The sequence below is a fragment of the Neovison vison genome, chromosome 9 (assembly GCF_020171115.1).
Source record: "Neovison vison isolate M4711 chromosome 9, ASM_NN_V1, whole genome shotgun sequence".
Classification (NCBI taxonomy): domain Eukaryota; kingdom Metazoa; phylum Chordata; class Mammalia; order Carnivora; family Mustelidae; genus Neogale; species Neogale vison.
Window position 1 is genome coordinate 3,925,290 of NC_058099.1, and position 25,812 is coordinate 3,951,101.

The following is a 25,812-nucleotide window of genomic DNA, read 5'->3' on the forward strand; positions in this document are numbered from 1 at the left end:
ATGGACTAACACCCCCCCAGGATCAGAAACTGTGGGCATCCGCACGGTCCCTCAGTCCCGGGGAGGCAAGGAGAGGAGGAACGAGCCCCGGACGGGGAGTCTGCCCGCGGGGCTCCGGATCTGGCGCTCGTCTGGTCACAACACGCTTGGGAAAGTCTCTTCGCTTTTCTGAACCTCTGCTTTCTGGTTTTATTTATTTTATTATTTTTTTAAGATTCTATTTATTTATCTCCGAGAGAGAGGGAGAGGATGAGGAACAAAGGGAGAGGGACAAGCAGACTCTCCACTGATCATGGAGCCTGATGCGGGGCTCGATCTCGGTCACCGTCTGCGCTGCAACCGAGAATCAGATGCCCAACGACTGAGCCACCCAGGCGTTCCTATTTATTTTATTTTTTTTTAATCTTTTTTTTAAAGTAAGCTCTATGGGCAACACGGGGCTTGAACTCGTGACCCCAAGACCAAGAGTCACATGCTCTACCCACTGAGCCAGCCGGGCGTCCCTGCTTTCTTTTTTTAAGTAAGGGCTTTGAACTCGGTGATGGCTAATGTTCTGTGTCTTCTGAAGTTTTTCGTTAAAGATTCATTCATTTATTTCCAGAGACAGAGAAAGGGAGTGGTGGGGGGGGCGAATAAAGAGAGGGTTCCCCGATGGGGGACTCGATCTCAGGACCCTGGGGTCACCACCTGAGCCGAAACCAAGAGTCAGACACAACCGACTGTACCACCAGGTGCCCCTGTGTTTTTAAACATTAAGCACATCAGGTTGAGAACCCATTTCGGGAAGGTTGGTTCATGTCTCCGTGCCTTGGCTGGGCAAGCACCCACCCAGACCCCCTGCCCAGGGTTTTAAAGACAAAGGAAATTGACAGAGAGACCAGACATAATCCCGGAACCCTGGGATGTCAGGTTAGTGCTGTGACAGCCCACTGGCAGATGAGGGACCGGAAGCCTCGAGGGGAAACAGCTGGTCACCAGGCTGGGACTAGAACCCCAGGCTCACTCCTAGCCAGAGCTGCCCCCAGACACCGTGCTGTCGTGGAGACACGGGCGACCACCCCAGACGGATAGAGTGGCCTGACGCACAGTGGGACTGTCTCCCCCTCTGCACTCCGGGCAGTCTTGGGAAACCTTGCCTTGCCCTGGAGGGACTGACTGGGGGCAGTACTTCAAAGGTGGGCAGAGGATGATGAGCAGACAATCAGTTAATCCAGTCCAGAAATGACTTTCCAGTGTGTCTTCAGGGTCACAGTCCAGGCAGAAATGCCTTTCAGGGGAGAGATGTCCGTGGGACTTGGGAGAGCTTCCCGCAGAGAAGATGCTGGTCTGGACTCTGGGGACAAGTGGGTTTTGCTCCGTAGGGTCGAGAGAAAAGTCAGGGGAAGGCATGAAAGCCTTGTGGCTCACACTGTGCAAAACACTGGCAGTTCCTTAAAAAACTTAATCTAGAATCGCGTATGACCCAGCAATTCCACTCGTGAGCAGATGCCCCCGGAGAACTGAAAACAGGGACTCGAACGGACGCGAACGGACGTTTGCACACGATGTTCCCAGCAGCGCGATTCACAAGAGCCCGAAGGTGGAAGTAACCCAGTGTCCACCGACGGACACACGGATAAACAAAATGTGGTTTGTACATACTCTGGGATATTTGTCTGCCTTCAAAAGGGAGGAAATTCGGGCACCTGCTTCGGACCTGGATGAACCTCGGAGCCATTACGGTGAATGAAATCAGCCAGACACAGAAGATCAAATATCGCATGACTCCATTTAGAGGACGCACCTGCCATCTCAGAATCACAGAGACGGAAAGCAGAGCACCGGCCACCGAGAGCTGAGGGGAGGGAGCAACAGAGAGATACTCTCTCCCCCGGGCAGAGTTTCAGTCTGGGATGAAGAGAAAGTTCTGGAGACGATGGTCGCGGTGGTTCACAGCAATGGGAATGTACTTAATGCCACCGAACCGGACATGTAAAAGTAGCGCATCTTACCACAATAAAACACGATGAGAAGAAAAATTAAAAATAAAGAAGGAACCATAAATAAATAAAGCAAGCAAGAAGCAAGCACGGGGGCAGAGCCTGAAGAAGTGACATGTCTGGAAAGAGTGGGATGGGAGCAGGGAAGGGCTGGTCCACACAGATGGACCAAGATACTGGCTCCTCGGTTTCGGGCGTCTAGGTGGGGCTTGGGGCAGCTGGAGGCCCCAGGCCATTTTGGCAGCTGCGAGCACTTCTGTTTCTTTGTATGGTATGAGGCATACATGCCAGTAGTTTTTGTGAGGTTTGTACAGCGGCATCGTTTGGGTGAGGATGCCTTGCTGTATCAACCGTCTGCTGCTGCGTTCCATTCTCCTCCTTCTGGGGTCAGAACCTTGATTTCTGCATGTCTTCCAGCACCTGCCCCTGTCAATTTGCAGAGACCGATTCCAACCCCCCAGCCCCTCCCAGAAGGGGCAGGGGATCCGGCCTGGCCCATCAGGGTCTCGGAAACTCCCGGACTCGGCAGCTGGTTCAGAGGCAGACATGAGACCCAAGACTGGCCAATCAGTACTTTGCCATCCCTTCTCGGTATGGTTAGTTCCAGGAGAGGCAAAGCTCTGAAGGTGGGCCAAGGAGTCTTGATCTCAAGTCTCTGTTGAAGTTCCTGTGCCCTTCCCGCCGAGAATGGAACTGTTCCTGGTCATTTTTGCTACATGAGGAAGGAATGTGTCAGAGAATGAAGCCAGGACTGGGAAGCACAGGATGTTACGCTGGTAACATCCCTCCATTACCCAGATCCAGCTATGCCTGAAGCTCTCTACCCCAGAGCTTTTCAATCAGATAAGCCAGTAAATTCCACTAAAAAAAAAAAAAAATTAAGGCAGTTTGATTGGAGATTTGATGACACGCAACCACATTCTGCTTTTATAGAATGTCTTGCCTTCCAGAGTTGGGACATGGGTTATGTGTCTCCTGCTGAACCCATCACTGGGACCGACGTTTGTGAGATACACTGCTTGACCAGGCCTGGACACTCACCCCTTCCTGGAGTCAAAGGTCATGCCCCACATTGTTCCCTAATTCAGACACCTCTGAGCGCCCTCCCGCCCCATGGTGAAGCAGAGAACCTTGAGTGCCAGCCCCCTTACCGTGCCGGGGTCCCAAATGTCATATTTGGCGGGAGAGAGGGCAATTCCTTCTTGACGTGCCGGTCTTCCTGGTCACTGATACGGATGTCATTGAGCTGACGGTAGAGGAAATTCTCCCGAGCGGTGACCAGGCCGGCTTTCACTGCCCCCCGGTTCATGGCAATGTAATTCCGGGTCAGCTCATGGGGGCAGGTGGGCTGCTGCTTAAACACATTCCAGTGTCCGATGGCTGGAGGCAGGGAGGGACAGCACCATGGAGTGGCGGTCAGTCTGGGAGGTGAAGCTACCAGGGGCACCTGACCGAGAAGAAGCTGGGGCGTGCATCCCTTCCCGTCAACCCAGAGCCCACTGCGGGACAGCCCTGCTTGGCCTGCTGGGAAGGAGGGGTCAGGATTCCCCGAGATCCGAGAGGGCACCTGAGCAACCTTTGAATTGCCGGGTTTGCCCGGCCTTTACCTCCTCGGGGCCATCAGAGGGCTGGCGCTGAACCCGTCTGTGCTCGAAGCTCGCACTGTGCAGAGCACAGTCTGGCCCGGGATCCGTGTTCCACCCCGGCTGGGGCCCAGGCTGCTTCCCTGCTACCTCCGACCAGGACGCTGCCTGGACACCCCCGTCTCGGCCAAGCCCCGACTGTGGTTTCCAGCAGAACGGTGCCGTGGGACCAGCACGTGAGACCCCGTGACTCGTGGCTCTGTCCCCGGAGCGCGGCCCCCTGCCTGGCTTGAGAGCTCAGGTCCCCTGGGGCTGCAGAGTCTGCCGGCTTACCTGCGGGGACGCCTCCATCCAGTCCCCGGGTGTAGAGTCCATAATTAAAATCAACTCCCGGCAAACTGCAGCTTCTCTCTCGGGGCTTCCCGAGCTCAGCCTGTTGGGGAAGACAGAGAGCGGAAGTGAGCAGCGGGACCCCAGACCGACCACACAGGACAAAGTCAGCAACAGGAGTCACTGGACGCTCGCGGGGGCCCAGGCCCTGTGGGCGACCTGGAGGGCCACGAGGGTGCGGGGGCAGAGCCCTCCCTGAGCGGGGCCCAGAGACACGCGCTGGAGACGCCTGCCAGGGTGCTCGGGCCGAGGGACAAGCGAGCAGATCAAGTCAGGAGGGCCCTGAGGTCTTGACAGAGGAGGCGCGTTTGTCTGGTGGAGCGGGAGGGACAAGTCCCCACCCCGAGCAGCTGCACTGGGGGACCCAGCCCAGATCTGCCCGGCTGGGACCGGCTGTCACTCGCCACGGGACGCGCCTGGGTCAGAGATCCACGGGCGGAGGCCCCGCGGGGGACGGAGCGGCACCTTCCCTCCCTGACTCTTCATTCCTACCCAAGACGGTTGTATCCCGGTCGCTGCAGCTCGCGGGGACGTCGATGCCTTCTCGAATCCTCACCGGCAGGTGGGGCTACGGGGACAAGGCCCACTATCACCTTCCCAGTAGCTTCCCAGTGGCTGGACAGCTTTCCTCACTCTCTGGGTCTCTGGCAGACTCCTCCTTGTCCCCCAGAAGGGGGTTGTAGGAACAAAACTGCCCTATCACCGACCGCACGACTGCCCTATTTTATAGACAGGGAAGCCGACGCCTAGAGCGACGGTCGTGACCCCGGCTCCCAAGGGACAGGATGGGTTTCCCGCGCCGGTGTGTTTGGCCCCCGCCAGGGCTCTAAGTTATTAGAGTAGACGACACCGCCCCTCTTCAGAGGAGCGAGCGGCTCCCGAGGCAGAGGTCCTACCCTGTAGGGTACGTAGATCATCTCCTTCTCGGCTTTATCGAGCCCTGGCTGGATTCCCACCGAGTCCCAGACACAGCGTTCGGTCCTTCCTAGGCTTCCCGTGCTGGGTCCTCACAACCCCCCTGTGAGGTGGACCCCATCGCCACCCCGTTTGTCAGATGAGGAAGCTGTGGCACAGACAAGTCAGGCAGTTTGCACAAGGCCACACAGCAGCACGTGGCCGAGCCGGGATTCGAACCCAAGCCGTCTATCTCCAGCCCACGTTCAGATCCACCAGTTCAACAAAGACCCACGAGCCAGCATGCCTGGATTATAAATTCCCACGTAGCCAGAAGCATGACCTGTGTCGCCTTCCCTCTGCTGGTGGCACATCGCAGGAGCTCAATAAATGCCTGAGATTAAAAACCTCTTTCTCTGAGAAGCCCTCCCGGGTTGCCTTCAGTCCAGACAACTTTCCCTGTCATATGGCATCATGAGCTCTACCTACAGGGCACTTTCAAAATCACACAGTAGTACCTCCGCGGCCCAGGCGGGCTTGGGCAGTATGATGCTCACACTCGGAGAGAGCCCGTCACCGAGGATGACGTATCGCTGGAGGTCACTGACGTGAAATGTCTCAGACAGCAAGTCCATGGAGACAGGAAGTAGATTCGTGGTGGCTTCCGGCTGGGAGGGAGATGGGAATGGGATGTTCGGGGCGTGGGGTGATGGCTAAGAGGGACCCTAAAACCCACAATGGTGATGGTTGCCCAAGTCTGGGAATATGCGAAAAGCCACTGGCTTGGGCACTTTATTTGGGTGAATTGTGCCGAGTGTGAACTGTACATCAGTGAAGCCGTTAGAAATGACAAAGCGGCGTAATTAAGTCATTAATTGCATGACGATCAGCTTAATGTCTGTCTCCCCTGGTAAAATGTGCTCTCAGTCTTTATCTATTTTAAGGTTAATTTTTTTAAGCTCTTTAAAGATAGATCTTTTTTTTTTTAAGCAGTTTTATGTTCACAGCAAAACTGAGAAGAAAGTGTAGAGATTCTGCCCCCTCCTCCCCTGATTCTCACCCCTTTATCCTTTTGCCCAGCGTACAACAGACACGGGTAAATAAGGGCGGAAGGAATGAATGAACGAATGAACGAACGAAATGCCTCCTTGGAGACCCCATCCGTTCTCTTCTACACATTGCTCTCTGCCTCTTCTTTCCCATCTCAAATCCCAGGCCCGTCCCCCTTTGAGAGGGACAGAGCTCTGGGTTCCAGGCGGCTGCACGGAGCCTCTGCTGTGTGGTTCGTGGTTTGCTTTGACTTCCTTCTGCAAGACTCACTCTGAGCTGCAGACAAAGATCTGGCTTCTCATTTGTTTATGGAAAATGATCTGGCCTCTCCGGTGACTGCAGGGGAAGTTAATTAAAATGTGGCTTCTCCAGGAGAGCCCCCCTCCCCCGCCGTCAGGGCAGGTGCAGGTGGGCAGATTTCCAGCTGGCAAAGGAACGACAGACAGACTCAGGCGCTGGCTGTTACGCTGGTGCTCGGGGGGTGGGGCAGGGAAGCAGAGAAGCTGGCAGGTGCCTGTCTCTGCGCTTTTGACCAAGAGCTCCCCAGAAATCAACGACTGCCCACAGACTTTGAAGCCTTAGGCTGCAAGAAACATCCCAATGGGAGGTTTACCCATTCTTTCACTCCATAAATATTTATTTTGTGCCTACTGTGCACCAAGCCCTGTGTTGGGGGTTCTGAGGTGAACAAAGCAGACTCACAGTCTTTGCCCCTAGGAAGTGTGTTGTTTTGCAAAACGGACAACTGAAAAGTAACACTAGTCAATTGTACCAAGCACGGGTTGCCTCTAGCTCTACAAATCTAAGTCCACAGAGTGAGAGAAGATATTTACAATACATATATCTTGCAAAAGACTTATCCATCATATATAAAGAGCTGCTACAAATCAATAAGAAAAAAAAGGCAGACAGTCCTACAGAAGGATGAGCAAGAGACTTGAACAGGCACTTCATTAAGAGGATGTCCAAGTGGCCAAGACCCATATATCAAGTTGTGTAACGTCTGAGAAATGCAAAGTAAAAACTCAATGCTCTTGGTGAGAACGTGGAGCAACCAGAATATAGATGCAATTGGTGGGAAGTTAAAAACAGCCAGCGTGGAAAGCTGTGTAGCAGTATCTATTGAAGCTAAACATATGCCTACCTGGTAACCCAACCCAGTTCCTGCCTGGGCACCCAACAGAAACGAGAGCCCATGTCCAACAAAGACATGTCTAAGAACGCTCACAGCGCCTCCATTCCTAATAGCCAAGTGCTGGAAACCATCCAAATGGCCACGATAGGTGGATAAAAAAACTTGTGACATATTCATTCCATAGAACACTCCCCAGCTACCATGCTCAATCAGGGATAGTTTTGGCCTCCCAAAGGACACCTCTGGGATGTCGGAGACATTTTGAGTTGTCATAATTTGGGAAGGAGTTCTACCTTACATGTGATGGCTGGAAGCCAGGGATACCACTGACCATCCTACAGGCACAATACAGTCCTCATCCTCAACATTGAAGAATTATCTGGCCCCAAATGCCAATAGTGCTGAGGCTAGGAAATCCCACACTACAGCAACAATGAAGACATAGTCACATATAACCACACGGCAGCTTTCGCACGGAGCGCAGGATGACAGAAGCCAGACACACAAGGCACATGCACTCAGGTGCCCTTGGGGCTGGGTGGCGGCTAAGAGCAGCACAAGGGGGCTTCGGGGGTGCTGGTCCCACTGCTTCCTGACCTGATGTGGGTCCTGACTGCTGGCCTCCTTCAGAACCCATTCGTCTGGCCACAGATCGAAAGAGCGCTGTGTTCTCGAGTGACGCAGAGCCCCCCCTTCACGCCAGCATCATGGAGGCCCCGGCACGAGAGAAACAGCGGCAGTAATGCAAAAGCCATTTGTTAGGTCCCGGAGGGCTCTCTGCTATGCGCTTCTGCGACGTTGGGTTCACATCCAGAATTCCCCGAGTGTTGGTTTTGTCATTTGCTCTAACTTTTCCAGACTGGAGTATCCGCCAGAGGGAATGGGTAGAGCTCCCCAAGAGTTCAGCAGGGAAGGGGGTTCAGCCTTCCAGCCCTGCAGCTGGCCTTGCTTCCCTCGCAGGCAGGTCGCCCCCCAGCATCCAAGAGGGCCACCTGTAAGACACCAAAGGGTCCCAGGGCCGATGTCCGGAACACCATGGAGATGTGCACAGAGCATCTGTCCAGGCTAGTAGGGCGGGCATGCTCCCTGACCTTTTCCTGGGTTTCCCCCCACCCCCCAAAACTCCCATGCTTGAAATCGGCCCTTGGCAGCTCGGCCCTTAGGTCTAGAGGTCAAGTGCCTTGGGGTCCCTGTGTTCACAAGTAGATGCCCAGAGGAGCAGCGGACTCACCATGACCAGCCCAGCTGGCTGACAAGACGAGCTCACCGGCCCGCCTTGTGCCAACGCCGCTGACCCCAGTGACCCCTGTAATCACGGTTGACCACACGCCAGGCTCCTTCACCTCCATCCCCGCTAATGCTGAAAATCATCCTGCAAAGTTGTTCCTACTGTCCCGGCTGGGTGGAGAAACAGAGGCCCACACAGCTTTAGGGCCTTGTTGGACGCAGAGCTCGTGAGCGGACAAGGCAGGTTTCGAACCCACTTCTGACTCCACGTGGTCTTTGCTGGCTCTGAACTACCCACTTGGCAGTGGGCATGAACGGTTCCTCACCCGCCCACGAGCGCCAGGCAGGGCTCTGCAGGCAAGTTGCCCCTCACGCAGGGGGGCGTGGCTTTGACTTCCGGGCACCGCCCCTCCCCCCCCACAGGCTAGCCTTATGCCCAGGAGGGCCCCAGGTCAAGTCCCTGTCTTCAGGTATAGCTTGGGGTTGTGGGAAGAGCTGCCACTTCAGAAAACCCCGGAGGCCTGATGTGACCTGCACGCAGAGTGGGAAGTCCTGACCGTGTCAGGAAAAAGTGGGCGGGGAAAGAAAGAAAGGCGCGGACCTTGGTTTAGCATTGTGGAGACAGCTGACCTGAAGAGTGGGTCAGCCAGGGAGGGGTAGGGAGCCAAGCGTTCTCTGAGGGGCCTCTTGGAAGCAGGAAGGAGCATTGAGCCAGAGGTGGCAGAGCCTGGCGCTGATCTGGGCCTCCTTCCCCCGCTTGTGCACAGAGGCCTTCTAGAAGCCTACAGACAGAAGCTGCCTGGCAGAGAGTGCTGCAGGTCTCTGGGCACCTCAGGGGAGCTGTGTGAAGCCAGCAGGTGCTCAGAGCTCCTGACCCTGAACTTCCAGATGCAGGCAAGCGAGTCGTGACAGACATCTGAGATCAGCTGCTATTGAAATGCAAGGTAATTGCTGATCCCCTGCTTTGCCATGGCAACCCCACTCTGATATCCATGAAATCGATGAGCTTGGCCACACATCTCAGCTTTGATTAGCCACTCAGGTCCCCAAGCTACCTGCCTCCCAGCTCAGAACAGGATGAGAGACATCCCAGAGGCAACAGCTCTCAGACTGGAATGTGCAAAGGTCCTGGGGCGGATGGCATGGCTGGGCTGTTGGGCCATGTGAAGGCTGTAAGCACCTTCCCCACTCCAGGATCCTTCGGAACCACCACACTCTCTTTGCTACAGAAGTAAAGAAAGGAACGAGGAAGAGAATTCACACTTACTGAGCACCTCCTTCCTGCCAAGAGCTCATGTTATGTGCTATCGTTTAGGAAACCTTTTTACTGAGCACTCACCGTCCTGAGAGCTTCTCGTGCTTCTCCCTGAACCCTGCCAATCCCACTTCACAGGTGGGAAAACCGAAGGTTCACACCTGCCCAAGGCCACCCTGGTATTAAATGCAGCAGCCGAGGTAACACTCAGCTCTCTCAGATGTGCCGACCGGACAGCCGGCCTCCCAGCAGCTCTTTGAGGGAGGTCATGTCATCACCAGTGGACAGATGGGGAAGTTGAGGTTAAGGAAGAGAAGGGACCAGTGAACCCCTTTCTGCCTGCAGCTATACACCCCCCGGGCATTTCCTGTGTCTGAGGGCAGAATTCTAAGGCAGCTCCTGCAAAATCCCCAAGGTCCTTTAACAGGCACCCTCAGCTTCGCACTGCAGGGACGCGTGAAACGTGGGACGCTGCCGAAATACAGCCCAGGAGCCGGGCTCCCTCGCGGCCGTCGAGGTGCTCGAGTCAAGAGGCGCTCGGAGGCGGGAGCAGGATCCAGGCTCTGCATCAGACCACCCCGCCCTCCTCAGCAGCATTCAAACTGTGCCTTTTTCCGAGTTTGCTCTGTCACAAAGTGGCTTGGCTGGAATACAGCTCTGGGTGACAGCTGTCCCCATCAGCAGACAGCTTCATTAAACCTCATTAAGATGTCATCCCTTGCTACCTTATTTCCCGTCTCTCAGCTCTAATTAAAACCAGCTCTCTCCCCGTCCCAGGGGTCCTGGGATTCTCTGGGCTCCTTCTGCACGATACACAGCTCCCTCCGACGCTTGCATGAATGAAGGACCAGGCCCTGGACACCGGCCCTGGATCAGGGGTCAGGATCAGGCCGGGCAGGCGGCACCCTCCCCTCCCAGCCCCAAGAAGCGCCCTCGGTGCACCAGTCCCTAGTAGGAGGACCACTGCGGCTTCCAGGGGAAAGTCCAGGGGGTGGTCCCTTCAGGCTGTCACCTTGCTCTGAAGTCATCTGCGGGCCGGAAGGACAGCCCCTAGCCCTGGAGCCTTGCCAGAGCCGGTTCTCCACGGAACAGCTTCACAAGTGAGCTGGCCTTGCACTTCGAGTCCAAGAATTTCCCACCCGATCTACTTTTGAAAATTCTTAACCAGCCCCTGTTTCCCAGCCAAGAGGGGAAGACGGGGGAGATCAGTTGCTTGATTTCTTGGCTGGCCGGAACTGGGTCTGACTCTGGACGAATGAACAGAGGGCATTTTCCAAGATGGGCTTTGGGTCTGGGAGCTCAGTGCCTGGGATCTAGCCCTCCTGCGGATACTCTGTCCCTCCGGAGAAATTCCCGTAGTGGAATCCCTCCCACTGGCTCCTGCCAGACAGAATGTAGTTCATTAACCCTCTAGCCCAGCGTCTGAACTAAATGAGTGTTTGTCCGACGGCTGAAAAGCCTCCACTCACTTTCCTGCATGCTATTCAAGTGTAGTTACATGAAATCCCACAGTTATTGCCTGGTAGTTATTAAATAAATATCTGTCTACCGCTATACCCGGGCGTGCATATGCACACCCCATACCATTGCGCTCATGGAGGGATCGTTCATTATTATAAAACAACTTAAGATCCTCGAATGAAAAGCACAATATAAATGCAAATTGCGACCCTGATTAGCATAGAGGATATTTATTTATTTCCATAATGAGAACCTCAGATAAACAATCATGTGAAATAAGGTGCATTAGGCATCAAAGGACTCCGGCTCCGTCTTAGAAGCCAGATTCTTTGAACCACGTACATTGTGTAAGAGTGGCAGTTGAACACCGAATAATGATCCTAAAAAGACACACATGGGAGGACCACATCCGTATATGATCAAAGGCGTATAAAATAATGTCAAGTGAAAAAAAAAAAAACAGCAGGATCCAGAATTTTACATATACTACCGTTACAACTATGTTTTTTAAAAAAGCTTCATTGAAAAAAATACTGGAGGGAAACACAACGGAACCGATTGCAGGAGGGTGTGTAGTTAGACATAGGGGCCTTCCGAAGGGTGCCGAGTGTTCTCTTTTATTACTGAAAGAGTCAAAAGGTGGAGTTAAAGCGCACGTTTCTATTTCCTGTGCACCTGCCAAGGGCCACAGTTACGGGTTTGTCCCGCATTAGTACAATGACAGGGGTTATAATGGGGACCGAGCTGGCCGCCCCGGGATGGGGGGTGCCGCGGGCTGAGCATAAGGATCCAGGGAGCCGGCTTGTTAATGTCACACGGAACTGAGTCCCAGCTCTGCCGCCTCCCGTGTGACCTTGGGCAAGTCACCGAGTGCTTCTGGCCACTGCTTCCTCACCTGTGATTCCTCCCCGGGGCGCACTGAGTGTGTGTGGCTTTGCCTGCTGCTGGGGTTAGAGTTGGGGTTACCCAGTGGGTCTCAGCTCAGGCTGCGGGGAGTCCCCACCGCACCTGCCGGGCCACCCCCGCTCTCACGGCCGGCCGTCCCGGGCTGCCTGTGCTTTGCCGGCCCTGGCCTGGCTCCTGCATCTCCCTGGGGCGGCCCGGGCTCCCTTCTCCCTCAGAGCTGCCAGGACCGTTCCTGCAGCTGACGGATGGGCCTTGCCGGTGAGGCGGTCACGGTGACGGGGCCCCGCGCTCCCTCCCCTCCCCCGCCGACAGCTTGAAGCCAGGTCCTTCATTTGCATTTACATGATCTCGCTGTGCGGCTTATGAGAGCGAGAGATTTATTTGCTACTTAGCTTCATGTGTGATTACACTCGGAGAAGTCGGTGACAGCAAAGTGCATGGATGCGTCGCTCCGAGCCCACGGCCTCCGGGGACCCGTAACTCAACAGCAGGGTTAGGTGGATGAGGGGGAAATGCGCAGCGTTTTGAAAAAGGCAAACGTGAGATGTTGGAAGGAGAAAACACCATGATCTGGGTTTTGTTTTGTTTTGTTTTTTAATGAAAGCAAAAGAAACTAGCTCCGGTGTCATCGGAATCATAGACAGCCCCAAGCCACTCTCTGAGGGGTCTCATTGTCCTGGGGGACAAACTCCCAGAAACTTTTCCTCCAAGGCAGAACCAAGGTTCTCAAAGAGACGGTGCCTCCAGGAAGGCGGCCAGGATCACCTCTGCTCACAGGCATGGCTCTCAGACCGGCTCTGCCACTTAAACCCATGCGGCCTGTGCCCCAACTCTCCTCATCTGGGAAATGGGCAGACGACACCACCTCTCCAGTCTGCAGTGAGAGGCGTGAACGCAGTGACTTCGAACCACGGTGGACACAGAGCAGGGCCTGATGAACCAACTGTTTTCTGAAGAAACAAGGAATAAAGCTAAATGCCGTGGAGAAAAGTCCCTCGGCGTCACACTGTTCCAGACAGACGTCACTTATGCGACTTAGGGGTGGTGCACAGTGGGGTCTGGCTCCCTGGCAGGCCCGCTCCAGAGGCCCACAGCTGGGGCAGGCTGAAGGAAGGCCAGCTTGTTTCCAGAATAGTCTGAGCCGTGCATAATTAGGAGTGGAGAGCTGCCGTTGCCAGCCTGTACCCTGTGGCATTCCAGATCCAAACGGAAATCATTTGGAACGTTCCCGAGACATTAACAGTTTGGCGATCTTGGGCCAAACCACCTGGGTTAGAATTCCAGCTTCTCCACTCCCTGTGACTTTGAGCAAGTTGCTTAACCTCTGAGCCTCTGAAGTAGGTATAATGAGAGTCCCCGGCTCACAGGCTTGTTGGAGCATTTCATAAAGCAGGGCAAACTGTGAGCATAGGTTCTTAATTAAAAAGTGGGCATACGAGCTAGTGGTCTTCATTAGCCTCTCCGCTATTTCGAATTACCAGCAACTCTGCATTCATGTCAACAGAGAAGCAGCTGGAAGATTCCTATGTCCATTTGATGGCTCTTCGAAGAGTTCAGCAGAGTTGCCAGCGGATCCAGCATTTCCAGTCCTAGGTAGACCCCAAAGAAATGGAAAGCAGATGTTCAAGCTAACGTAGGTTCACAACAGCATTACTCACAGTAGCCAGAAGATGGAAACCAGCCAGCTGTCCGTCAGCTGATGAGCAGATGACAAAATGTGCTAGATCTGCAGTGGACTATTAGTCAGCCACAAAAAAGGCACGAAGTCCTTATAGACGCTGCACCACGCTCGAACCTTGAACGCGTTATGCTAAGGGAAACGAGGCCGGACACAGAAGCCACACAGTGTGTGATTCCGTCTCCATGAAATGGCCAGAATAGGCAAATCCACAGAGAAAGGAGGCAGATTAGTGATTGCCCAGGAGCAGGGCCAGAGGAGGATGGCTATGGGATTTCCTTTTAGGGTGATGTACATGTCTTGGAACAGAGGTGTGACCGCGTGACACTGCGTGTGCTGAATACCGCTGAACTGTCCCCTTACAAATGGTGAATGGTTAACGTCATGTCAATGTTGCCTCAATTAAAAAAAAAAAAAAATCAGTTTGTCCCCAGGAAGGACGTGCCATGCCTCCCACCCGAGCAACTTAAGAAATTCTTTTCTCTCTTTGGGACGAGAAGGGAGAGAAACACAAATGTCTATCCCACAGCAGCAGAAGGCGTTGGAAACTTCGCTCCACCCGAAGGAGGCGCGGCTGCATGGCTGGGGGCGGAGTGTCTCAGCGGGAACTGCAGGATTTTAGCCGGGGGCCGTGTGGCCTCATCGCTGTCTCCGGTGGGCTGTATGGCCGGAAGCTGGCGAAGGCACGTCTGTTAGAGGCTTTTCCGTCTTCCCGAGGTAGTTGTTCCAACGCTGACCAAGGGCCAGTGGACTTGATGGGTTCTACTTCCCATCACATCCCACCTGGGCCTCATGTGGCCTTACTTTTGGGAGGCTGCTGTGGGCAAGGAGGAGCACTGGACTGGGAGTCCAGAGACCTGAGAGCTGGTGGCCATCCACTTTGCTCCCCACGGTGCCTGCCTTGTTCACACTGGGAGACACTGTAGGACATCAGTGACTTTCCCACCAAATGCCACGCGTCTCCCCCGGCTCAGAGACAAGTGCCGGCTCCCTGAGGTGGACGGCAAGGAGAGGGTCCCCGGAGCGCGAAGCCCTCCTCCCGAACCAGCCAGACGGCCGCTAGGATCCGTGTTTTGTTATGGGGGTCTCCACATCAAGCTTCTTTTGAAGAGTGGGCTCTACGTCTTTCAGAGAAAAATGAGAGTCCCTTGGCGAGGCCATCTGGGGGGTCCTCCCCAGGTCCACCGGTGCAGACAGATGGGGTCTGAATCCAGACTCTGATTGTCCTCACCGTGTGACTGGGGGACCTGCTGGAGTCTCCGTCTGTCATCGGTCATGAAATGGGGATAACCACCCCACCTCGCGTGGAAAGACCAGATTTAGACGAGATACCCGAGACGAGGTGCCAAGGGGCACAGAGCACGCAGTAGGTGTGCACCTGCTGGGACGGGCTCCTCCCTCCCCTTCTCCAGCACACTGCTGTCTCCCATAAAGGGAAGAAACACCTCTGCACCCACTTTGATGTAGCGTCCAACAAGCAAAGGGGCACGTTTCCAGACTGCTGAGAAGTAAGAAGCAGACCGGGGGCTGCCCCACCGACAGGGAGCCGTTGGCTGGACGGATAAACGCCATACTCATCTGGTGACTCAGTCACTCCAGCTGCCAAGGGTCAAAGCCAGCGGACCCAGGACTACAGAGGGACCAGACTCCAGAAGGAGCCTCCCCACCAAAAAAAAAAAAAAAAGAGAGAGAGAGAGAGAGAGAGAAGAAAGAAAAAGAAAAAGCAGAGAATGATCTATGTACTTTTCAAAACTTAAAACAGAAATCAAAGGGAAACTGAACTGTTTTAAGTTTTGACAGCTGCAAGGATCATTCTGTTTGGTTACTCTATTTATGTTTTCATTTTCTTTATAGATTCATTGAAAATCGCATCATGTAATAGGGAAGAAAAATGTGCAGTATTTCCCGCCCCCCCCCACCCTTGTTCCTTCCCGAGAACAGATGAAAACGCCAGCTCCGGTGACTTCTGTTTTGATGTATATTTCATAATATCTCATTGATTGTAAGTTTTATTTCCATGTCAATAAAAAACTGGTATTGTAATAAATGAGAAGGAGTTTAACACAAAATGGCAGCTGACCTGTTACCAGAGCGGGTCGCGGAAGCGGAGGAAGAGGCTGGGGGAGGAAGCCTGTTAATAAGTTTGGCTATTGATGGCCGCACGGGGCTGGGGGGCTGGGGGACGGGGCCCCCTGCTCCCCCTCCGTGGGCTGTGGGCTTGCTTTCTGGTTGGCTTTGGGTTGCCGTGCCCAGAATGTGATGCGGGGAACCCAAGCAACACCTCCTCCTCCAGGACAGGCAGTAGCAGCCGCTGGCGAGGTGCAGGGCACCGGGGAGCAAACAGAGATGGATAATAATCTGGTTGCAGAGGACAGAGTGTAGGGAGTGAGTGCAGGGGTTTGTGCTGATCAAGGAGGGAAAAGATTTGACCTCAAGAGGCATTAACGCACAAGCTCTAGGGGCTGCCCCTTGGGCAGGGATGTACCCAAAGGAAATCCTTCACAGGGTGAGGCTGTCCAGACACTTACAGGTGAAGGGCCCCCATCCAGAAGGGGAGGAGGGCACAGGAACTCCGGCGGGAGGGCCTCCGAGAGGGGCTCAGGCGCCGGGTGAGCAAGGCAGGGCCTCCGGCTCTCCAGGCTCCAGCGGGCAGCAGCAGCTTGGGGTCTTACGGACACGAGGCTCTGTCTTAATGGCTAGCAGCTGCTGGTGTCACTTGAAGGCAAAGCACGCAGGCCCTAAATGGCTAGAAATCCGCTTCTTTTTAAAACAACTGGATATGTAAAAGTGGGTCCCGAAGGGCTTTTGAGTTACGGAGTCTCAGCCTGCTGTGAGAAGGAAACCTCTGGGGCGCAGATCCGCCTTTCAGTCACCTCTCCGTCACCCACTCCTGGGCTCGCGCCGACTCCTGCCTCAAATGTCACTGCCTCGGGAAAGCCCCCGACTCGGCAGCCCCGAGGTAAACGCCTCAGTGACGTGATCTCATGTGTTCTCCCCTGGACCCGCCTCGCTCTAGCTGACCGATGGGGTCGGGGTCTCGGCCACAGCTCGCTCAGCTGCCCACCCGTTGCATGAGCCCGGGTCAGCTCTGTCTCGCTCAGTGCAGAGTCCCCGGCGCACAGTAGGTCTTCAACACACACTTGGGGAAAGCTCGTGCGACCGAGTGCCAGTGAGTAGTGCCGGCGGCTTCTGTTCTGGATACAGGTCCAGTGCTCGTTCCCAGGCCGAGCCTGTCTGGGGCAGGGAACATGTTCCCAGATTCTCCAGGGAGGTGGAGTTCTGAGGGCAAAAAAGAAGAAAAGGCCAGCACTGCCCCACAGGGGGCCCCACAGGAAGGTTGCTGTTTCTGGAATCCGCGGGAACCCCAGAGTTTCCTGCCTTGCAGCTATGACAGGAACCAGGAGGGGGGAGGCTAGGGCATAAAGGAGAGGGTCAGTCCAGGAGGGCAGCCCTGAGGAGGTTCCTTCTCCCCTTCTCTGGCCTCAGTGATCCCACCTGGAGAGCACAGCTGGCTGATTCCTAGGGCTCCATCCGGCTCTGCCGTTGTTTCTCTGGAGCACACCTGGGTCTGCGTCCCCCAGATCTGCGTGTCTAGGTCTTTGGTTTGGGAAGGACAGTCCGGCGGGAGAGCTTCGGAGCCAGCCTGATCTGGGCCCGGTGCCCGCACTCCCGCTTATCAGCTCGTGGCGCGTGTGAGGAGAGCACACGGGGCCCCTCGCGCAGTAAGTTCATGGGACGGGGACGCGTGGCATCACTGAGAGACCTGATGGGGCCTGTGCCGCTTCCACCTGCCGCACGGGCTCTGGCCGCCTGCCCTCAACCACACTGACCACAGCAAAGCCTCCTGGGCCACCCCGGGACGGAACCCCGCCCACGGCTTCTCCAGCACACGCGGCAGCCACTTTGAGAACCACCCCTGACTCGTGGGACGCTGTCTAGATGCTGAGCTGCGCCCAGGGCGGCGGGCGGAGGGCGCGTGAGGCACGTGGTCCTGAAGACCCTGGATCGGCCAAACCGAGCCGAGGCCTGCGAGGCCTTCCCGGTGCCCTCACCGTCCTGTGTCTGCATCCACGGCTCCGGACTCGGAGGAGGGAACGCGTGGTAGGAAAGAGATCGGCGCTCCCCGGAAGGCGCTCAGTGCACAAGACGGCTGATCGATATTAAGGGAGGATGAGGGGCTGTGTTATAAATGATTTAATGGGTGGCTTCTTACACCAATAGGGCTGCATAACTCAGGTAAAGATTTCAAATATATGGCCTAATTGCTCCATGTGAAATCTGTTTGTACTTAGCTTTTAGTCTTGGAAATTACCAAGCTCTGGGCTGCTCCTACAATTCATCATTAAAGAATTAAGACGGAGAATACTCATTATTGTAAAAGACTCCGGCGATGGTCTTGATCCAACTTATAAAATAGACAGATTTGGTGCAACTGAATAATTTTCCTCTTCTGCGCACAGAATCAGGAATGCTAGTCAGACTCGCCGGCTGGAGTGAACGCTTACTAACTCGTACAGACCAGCCTGTAATTACCAAAATAGAAAAAGAACAGCATTTTGTAATGAATGACAAGCTGCTGAGCGGAAATCTAATTTGGTCTAATTAAGCAGCCTTTTGTGAGGATTTGTCTTTAGATGAAAAGAGGGAGCGAGGAGATCTAAATGCAAATGAGCTCCGTCATTTGGGTGTTAAAGGGCCAGGCCCAGGCCTCTCTTCCTCAGCCGGGACTTCTGTCCTTGCCACCCAAGCCGGTGCGCACCCCACCTGCCTCAGAGGCGCCTCCCGCGTCTTGTCCCTTGTCCCTCGTATCTTCTCGAACAGGACACCTCCGGTCCACAGACCTCACGGGCAGCTCTTGCTTCTTCAGGAGCGAATGTTATTTTGCCCGAAGTAATAAAAGCCAGTAGGGTTTTGCTGACTCGAGGAATCCACTGATCTCCGAGGGGGCACTTTCTGAAGTCTGGAGGGTTGGACGCACACCCAGGGCCATCAGCACCGACAGAGCGACGGCGTGGGGGCAGCGGGGAGGCACCAGAGCGCACCCCCCAAGTCAGCTACATCCGGGTCCGCTGGTGGACCCACTCTGGCCCACAGAGCTAATAACGTTACCTTGTCCCTTGGGCCCGTGCCGTGCCTTCGGGGATGAGCAGAGGCCAAACGCTGGGCTTCTCTTTGCGGGGATCCCAAGGCCATCTTCAGCTTCCGTGACTCACCGGAAGGCACCACGGATCTCAGAAAAGCCGCAGTTCTCACGGTCGTGGTTTACAGACACGGACAGAAGCCAGGGCTTGTCTCTCCCCCGGGGGTTGTGTGACTCACGTGTACTTCTCCCAGGTTTGACGTGTGACCATGGCAGAGCACTGACGACCAAGGAAGCTTGCCCGAGCCTTCGTGTCCGGACTTTTACTGGGAGCGGGTCACACGGACAGGTTGATCACCCGGAGGCCTGACCTTAGTCTCCAGCCCCTCCAGGGCTCGAACCCACACCATGTGTCCCGAGGGCCCCACCATAAGTCACACTGTTAGCTTGGCCCAGGGGGCTCAGCCCAACCCCGGCTAAACCAGACGTTCTCATCAGGCAGGACTTGCCACGGGCTGAGAGGCTGGAGGTTTACCTCCGAGGAGCTGGGCCCCTGGTCCTTTCTTTGGACCGGGGAGGGTGCGGACATTCCAACCAGCTGGGCTAGCCCTTTACCGCCCAGCGGTGACCCCCCCACCGCCCCCGCCCGCAGCCGCTGGGGACGGGAAGTGGCAGAGCGGTAAGACCTGACCAGGTCGGGCAGATGAGAAGAGAAGAACAGAGCACGCTTCCTCACTCTGACGCCACCATCTCCCATCTCCGCTCTCCGATTTGTTTTCAAAGAAATTGCAAGCATCTGGTCTTTTTCACGGTTCCAACAGGAGCAGGGTGAGTGAGGGTAGGCAGGAGGCCCGGGCAGGACCCCTCGGCAGCCCCTCCCCGTGGGCACTGGTTCAGAAGGAGGACACCCGCCACACTGCCCCGTGACCCGGTGGCCTTCACCGCTCCGCACCCCCACCCCATGCCTGCCCTGGCATTCGGGATGCCCGAGGGAGGAAGCCAGGAGGGACTGAAAGAGAACACAGGACAATAGGAGGCACAGAGCACCCCGTGGGGGGAGGCAGGACAGCGGGAGCAGGACTCGTTCTGGACTTGAGGCTGACCGTTCCTGGCGCCCAGACTCATACGCCGAGAGCTAATCCCAGCATGATGGCTTTGGCAGGGGGGCCTTTGCGAGGTGATTAGGTCATGAGGGCAGAGTCTCCCTGAATGGGATTAGCGCCCTTCGAAGAAAAGGCCAGAGGGCTAGCTCGCCCCTTTCCCACCGTGTGTGGCCACGAGGAGAAGCCAGCCATCTGTAAACTGGGGAAAAGGCCCTCCTCACCAAGAAGCCAGTGGGGCCGGCACCCTGACCTGTGAGAAACACATGTGTGCAGTTTAAGCCCCCTTCCCCCTGGCCCACCCCGTCTGTGGCAGTTTGTGACAGCAGCCGAGCTGGCTGAGCCGAGCACGAACAGCTCCTGGGGGCTGAGCCGATCCTCTGCGCAATGCCCTGGCCAGGGCTCAGCGCCTGACGCCCGCTGACCCCGGACGACCCTCTCCGACCTGACCTCTCACTTACCACTGTGCCGCAGCCTCCCGCATCTCCACCCCCGCAGGGCACTTCTCCACACGCTTGCCAACTGCGTGCGCTACTGATGAGCTGCAGTCCCCGAGTTTCCGTCCTTCGGAGCACGGGAGCTTCGTGGGGCAGGGACCAAGCTGCTGCTCACTGCTCTGTCCCCAGAGCCTAGAATTGTTCGGGGCATGTAGTAGGTGCTCAAATCTTCGTCGAAGGATGGATGGACGGGTGGATGAATTCTCATTGTATCCTATGAAGCAGGTCTGTTCTTCGCCCAGTGTCACAGATTAGTGCTCAACAGTGACAGGCATGCCCAGGGCCACCCAGTTGAGAGGCAGGGCTGGGAGGCCGGGCATGCCTGACTCTGGGCTCGCCCTGGCTGGGGCCTCTCCCGTCTACCCAACCCTCCTCACTGTCTTCAGCACAGAGATAACAGTCCGCTTGGTGGGAGGTGGGTGCAAGAGACTGCTTGTGGCCCCAGCTGTCCCCGGGGCCTGAGGAGGACAGGGTCACAGGACAGACAAGTCAGGAAGGCCTCTCCATGGCCCTGAACCTTCCCCTCTCTAGTAGTTTTCCGGGGCTGCTGCAACAAACAGCCACAAGGTTGGGGGCTTTAAACCACAGAAACTGGCTTTCGCCCGGTTCTGGGAGCAAGAAGCCCGAAATCAAGGTGTCAGCAGGGGTCTTCCTTCTGAAGGCCCTCCGGGAGAACGCATCCAGTGCTCGTGTGGCTCTGGTGGCCACCAGCCATCCTTGGCATACCCTGGCTTGCGATGTCTCCCGCCACCCTCTGCCCCTAGGTCCCCCCCTTCCCTATATGCAGCTGTGTCCCTCTCTCCTTCCCCTTTACCTTATAAGGACACTAGTCATTGGGCTCACCCGGAATCCAGTAAGGTATCAACTCCAGATCCTTAATCTGAAGATACCTACAAAGACCCTATTTCCAATTCGGTTCCCATTCGCAGGTGCTGGGGGTTAGGACTAGGCATATCCTCTTGGGGGACATCATCAACCCACCGCACCCTCCAGCAACACGACGCACGGCACCATCCAGCCACCCACACTGACAAGCGTGGGGCAGGGGCACCCTCCGTTCACAGCGCTGACCAAACGGATGTCACAGGAAGCACCTCGGTGCCAAGTTCTGTATCAGGACAAGCCAGACTCCATCTCCTGGGGCCGACGTCATGTTGTGCCCCTTATTAAAGTTCACGGGGAGACAGGAGCTCAAAGAGGTAGATAAGCAAGGTTCTCGGGACCCCAAGCTGAAAGTAGCTCGCCATCCCCATCCCGGGGGGTGGGGGTGGGATCATGTGGCAAAGGTTTCCCAGAGCACGTGGTGTGTGAAGTAGGGGTGAGGGGAGAGGTGCACTTTTCCAGCGCTAACGTGCAAGGGGCGTTCCTGGAAGCGTGTGGCCACGGGACCACGGAGGCTAGGGCATGCCGATTCCTGTGGTCGGTCGGCATCATGAGTATCTCAGGCTGTGGGATTGCTGAGGAGGGAGCAGGCTTGCTGCCCGCCAGCTTTGGGCCAGGCTTCCTGGAAGAGGCAGCATTTCAGAAGGAGTTGGAGTGCTGGCCAGAGGGATACGGGTGGCATCTCACAGCATGTGCCCAGACGGTGGGAAGGCATGACCAGGAAACACAGCCGCAGAAGATGGTCCACTGACCAGGGAAAGATGGGCGGCGGGGCCAGACTCTGCCGGGCTCCCTTCCGGGAACGGGGGATGGGCGTCCTGCTCGGCTGGGGTCAGTGGTCCCGAGATGATTAGCGCGGAGCAGTTAGGAGAGTCAGACTGGGAGGTGCAGGAGGGGCTGGGAGGGAGAGCAGGAGGCCAGGGGCCCCAGGGGTCTGGTTTGACACACCTGGCAGGAGGTGACAAGTCCGGATTGACAGTCCTGTCCGCGCTGGCTACCAGAGCTGTTCAGCCTGCAGCGTCTCCAAAGGTGATTCAGTGCAGAGAAACCTGAAGGCTGGTGTCACGTGGCTTCCTCATTCTCCCTGCCCCTAACTTCTCCCTTCTCCCCGCCCATCACCCCTGGATCTCCCCCTTGACCAGGGCATTCCGGACTGGCGAGCACTAGGGACGTTCGGAGAGAATTACTTGCTCCAACCCATGGCAGGCCTCCTCCCCACCCCAGTGTCCCCTCAGCCGTGAGACTAGAATCCTCCTGGGTCCTGTGACGGTCCCCATGGCAGACCAGGCTTCGAACCAGGCCCCAGTGGTAAATGCGACCTTGAAGAACGAGAATTAAATACATGCTCTCGCCCGGATTTGTCTTTTCCCTGCGACGTCTGGACTGGGCTCTCCCAGATACCCCAGGATCCGTTTGCTTCAGAATGTCAGAAAAGCCTCATTTTAAAGGGTGGGGAACAAGCCTCAGAAGAGAGTGCCCGCCTTTGATCGAAACCTTCAGGTGCCATCCCTGCCCCCTCGAAGACCCGAGGCCCGGTTAAGGCGGCCGATATGTAGAAAAGTCTTTTTGTGCGGAATTGCCATCTCCTTTCCAACAATAAAATGGTTAAAAGTTTTCGTCTTAAATGATGTGCTTCCTCAGTGTCAGATGATCTCAGACGGATGGGGCATCTTTACTGTTCCACACCCCAGAATTCCCCTAAGAAATCAAATATAATCCTCTTTAAGAAGCTTTAAATAATTTTGAGCTTTCTTATTGACTTATTAAAAAGCAGCTTAAAACACGGCTTCAATGCAATCCTTTTACAAGGGTCAGGGATATAAAATTCGAAGAAATATAATTAGTAGATCAGTTGGAAAGGCATAAGCAGTCAGGTCCAATTTTGACGATTTCAGAGAAACCCTCCTAAGCAACGTGCCGTGGGCACAGGGGTGCCATTCCCGCCTTTGTCCGTTACCGCTGCGTGAATTCTCATGCATTTCCTAATTCCCAAATGGTTCTCGGCCCAGAGGAGTCTGCTGCCACAACTCTACTCACGCTTGCCCTGGCAGCCCGTCTGTGAGCTCGCCTCTGGTCCTAATGACTGAACTTCTCAGAAACCCCTTTGTTAGGACCTTGAAAGGGCTTAGAACATTTCCACGGTGGCCTTTGATCCCTGGCATCCTCGAGGGATAGGAACCCGGCTCAGCAGTGCCCTCTGAACCCCCACATTCTTCCCATTCCGCTAGAGCCATGCTCCTTCCTGGGATGGGTGCAGGCAGCGTCACCGCTGGGTAATTTTCATGTCGGAGTGAATGAATGAACGAAAGAAGGGGCGAGCGGAGGGAAGCCCAAGGCCTTCCTGAGTGCCCGACTGTCCAACAGAAAGCCACGCAGACAGTAACTAGGAAAAGCAGACTTTTCCTGGGGAAGGCATCCTTGGGACCACATGCATTCCCTACTTAAATGAAAAGGGATACGTATCTTAAAATGCACAACGCAGTTCATGTTTAACGGACCAAGAGTTGCATCAAATGCATGCCCTTACAAGAGACAAACCCCGATTCTGTAAAGGAGTTCTGACACACGTGGGCACCCTAACCACGATTCCAGGGCGGGCGATGGACTTGGGCTCATCAGAGGAGGAGCCGACGGGACCCGTGGGGCCCTCTGGACCCGGACAGTCAGCGCCAAGTCCTGTCCAGCTGGGCGCCACCCACCTGGGCCAGGAAAGCTCCAGGGACATGTGCATGGACCATCTGGTTTTCGCACAGCTGGTCTGGCCTGGAATGGCTCTCTCCAGACCCCAGACGTCATCCCGATGTGCGTACAGTTTGGAAATTCAATGTGTGGGTTTAGGAGCCACGACTGCAAAATCCAAGCTCTGTCACTCCCCAGCCGAGCAACCCTGAGCACATGACTGCATCGCTCTTTGCCTCCGCGTCCCCAGTTATAAGACGGGGATGCAAGTAGGAACTTCCTCGAGGGGTCGTCACGGGAATCGGAGAAGAGAACCTTCATCGAGAATCAGAACCTGCCAAGTGGCTGTGGGTGTGGGTCCCAGCTGGGAAGACCCTAGCAATCTCGTGGGGCTCAGTCCGGGCCTGCACGCGCCAGCCCGTCAGGAAAAGGGAGCCGAGCGTGGTTACGCCCATGTTCACATCCGCCTGCAGGCGAACACACTCGCTGTCGTGTTGGCCTAAGTGTGACGGAGGACCGCTCCCACCGCGGCCGCGCTGAGGGGCCCAGCACGTAAGTGCCAAAGCAACCAGCCCGTCTCCTCGCAGGAACCTCCCTGGGGCCATCCCTCGACGCCGACTTGCAGACAAACCCTACCGTCCGGCGTGCACCAGGCAGGGTGCTCAGCGCTGGGGGTGCTGAAATGAGACACACGTTCTCAGCCCTAAAGTTAGCACAGAAAGGAGGAAACAGGTGGGCATGGGGCAGAGTAATGGGAGCCGTCAGAGGGGTCTGGCTGGGTGCTGAGCTGCGTGGCCAGAGGTAGCAAATAGAAGAATGCAAGACATTCAGCTAAATTCAAATTTCAAACAAGCAGTGAATAATTTTTTAGTATAAATGTGTCCAAAATATCACATGGGACATACTCACTATGCATTCCTTGTTTGTTTCGAGTTCAGATGTGACTGGACAGCCTATATGTTATCTGGCAGCCCTAGCAGGGCCTGAGTGACAGGAAGGAAGCCCCAGGTCCCCCTCAGGGGAGGGCCGGAGTCAGTGGTCATCCTCATCATAGTCATTCAGAATCTGGTACTGACCTCCACACATCAGCAAGCGATCGGGACGCATGTTTGTCTTAGTCCGTTAGGCTGCTGTAACTGGGTCCAGCAGACCATGACGTCTTAGGGTTCCAGAGGCTGGGGAGTCCGAGATCAAGGCTGGGTGACTGGGCCGGATGTAACTCTGCAGGTTACATCTGGCCTGCACTTAGCTAATCCTCACGGGGCAGCAAGAGGGCGAGGGAGCTCTCCAAAGTCCCTCTTGTAAGGGTACGAATCCCCGACGGACAGGCTCCTAGTCAGGAGAATCACCTCTCAAGGGCACCTCCCTCCTAAGACCGTCGTCTTGGGAGTTAGGATTTCAACATATGAATTTGGGGGAACAAAAACATCCAGTGTTCAATCTTATTTGACAGAGACACAGTGAGACAGAACACGAGCAGGGGGAGTGGGAGAGGGTTAGTAGGGAGCCCGATGAGAGGCTCAATCCCAGGATCCTGAGACCATGACCTGCGCTGAAGGCAGATGCTTAACGACTGAGCTACCCAGGTGCCCCAAATAAATAAAGTCTTAAAAAAACTTTAGTCCAATGCAACGTATCTTTCGAGTAAAAATCATACTCCCCTTAAAACAGAATGACCTGAACCGGCCGGGACTCCCGGCACCCACCCTCACGTTTACGGCACAAAGTCCAAGCGTCCCTGAGCGGAAGACACGTGGGATTTTGAGAAGAAGTTTTAGCCACCTGCGCAGGAGCTGAGGGCCTGGTCGCTGACCCAGGGGCGGTCGTGGGCCTATAGGCAGTGATCAAAAGGAGCGAGTCGACCTCATGTCAGGGGCCCGGGAGCACCACAGGCAGGTAAGGGGCCCCAGAATGACACCCACACTTTCCGCTCTCCGGCTCTGTCACCTGCCACAGAGTTCCAGGGAGCCTCTAGTGGCCGCCCCTCCAGATCATCTCTGGGAGCCCCTCCAGCAT

General features: G+C 55.6%; 1 protein-coding gene across 1 annotated transcript in view; it reads right to left on the reverse strand.

The window, feature by feature from the left end:
- The window catches only part of CFAP77 (cilia and flagella associated protein 77), a 121,839-nt gene that overhangs the window by 47,830 nt on the left and 48,197 nt on the right, over positions 1 to 25,812 (reverse strand). The window contains exons 2-3 of the mRNA XM_044264220.1: positions 3,896 to 3,995; positions 3,131 to 3,359 (exon numbers count right to left, since the gene is read on the reverse strand). Coding sequence (XP_044120155.1) covers positions 3,131 to 3,359; positions 3,896 to 3,995 — 329 coding nt within the window. The remainder of the gene's footprint in view (positions 1 to 3,130; positions 3,360 to 3,895; positions 3,996 to 25,812) is intronic.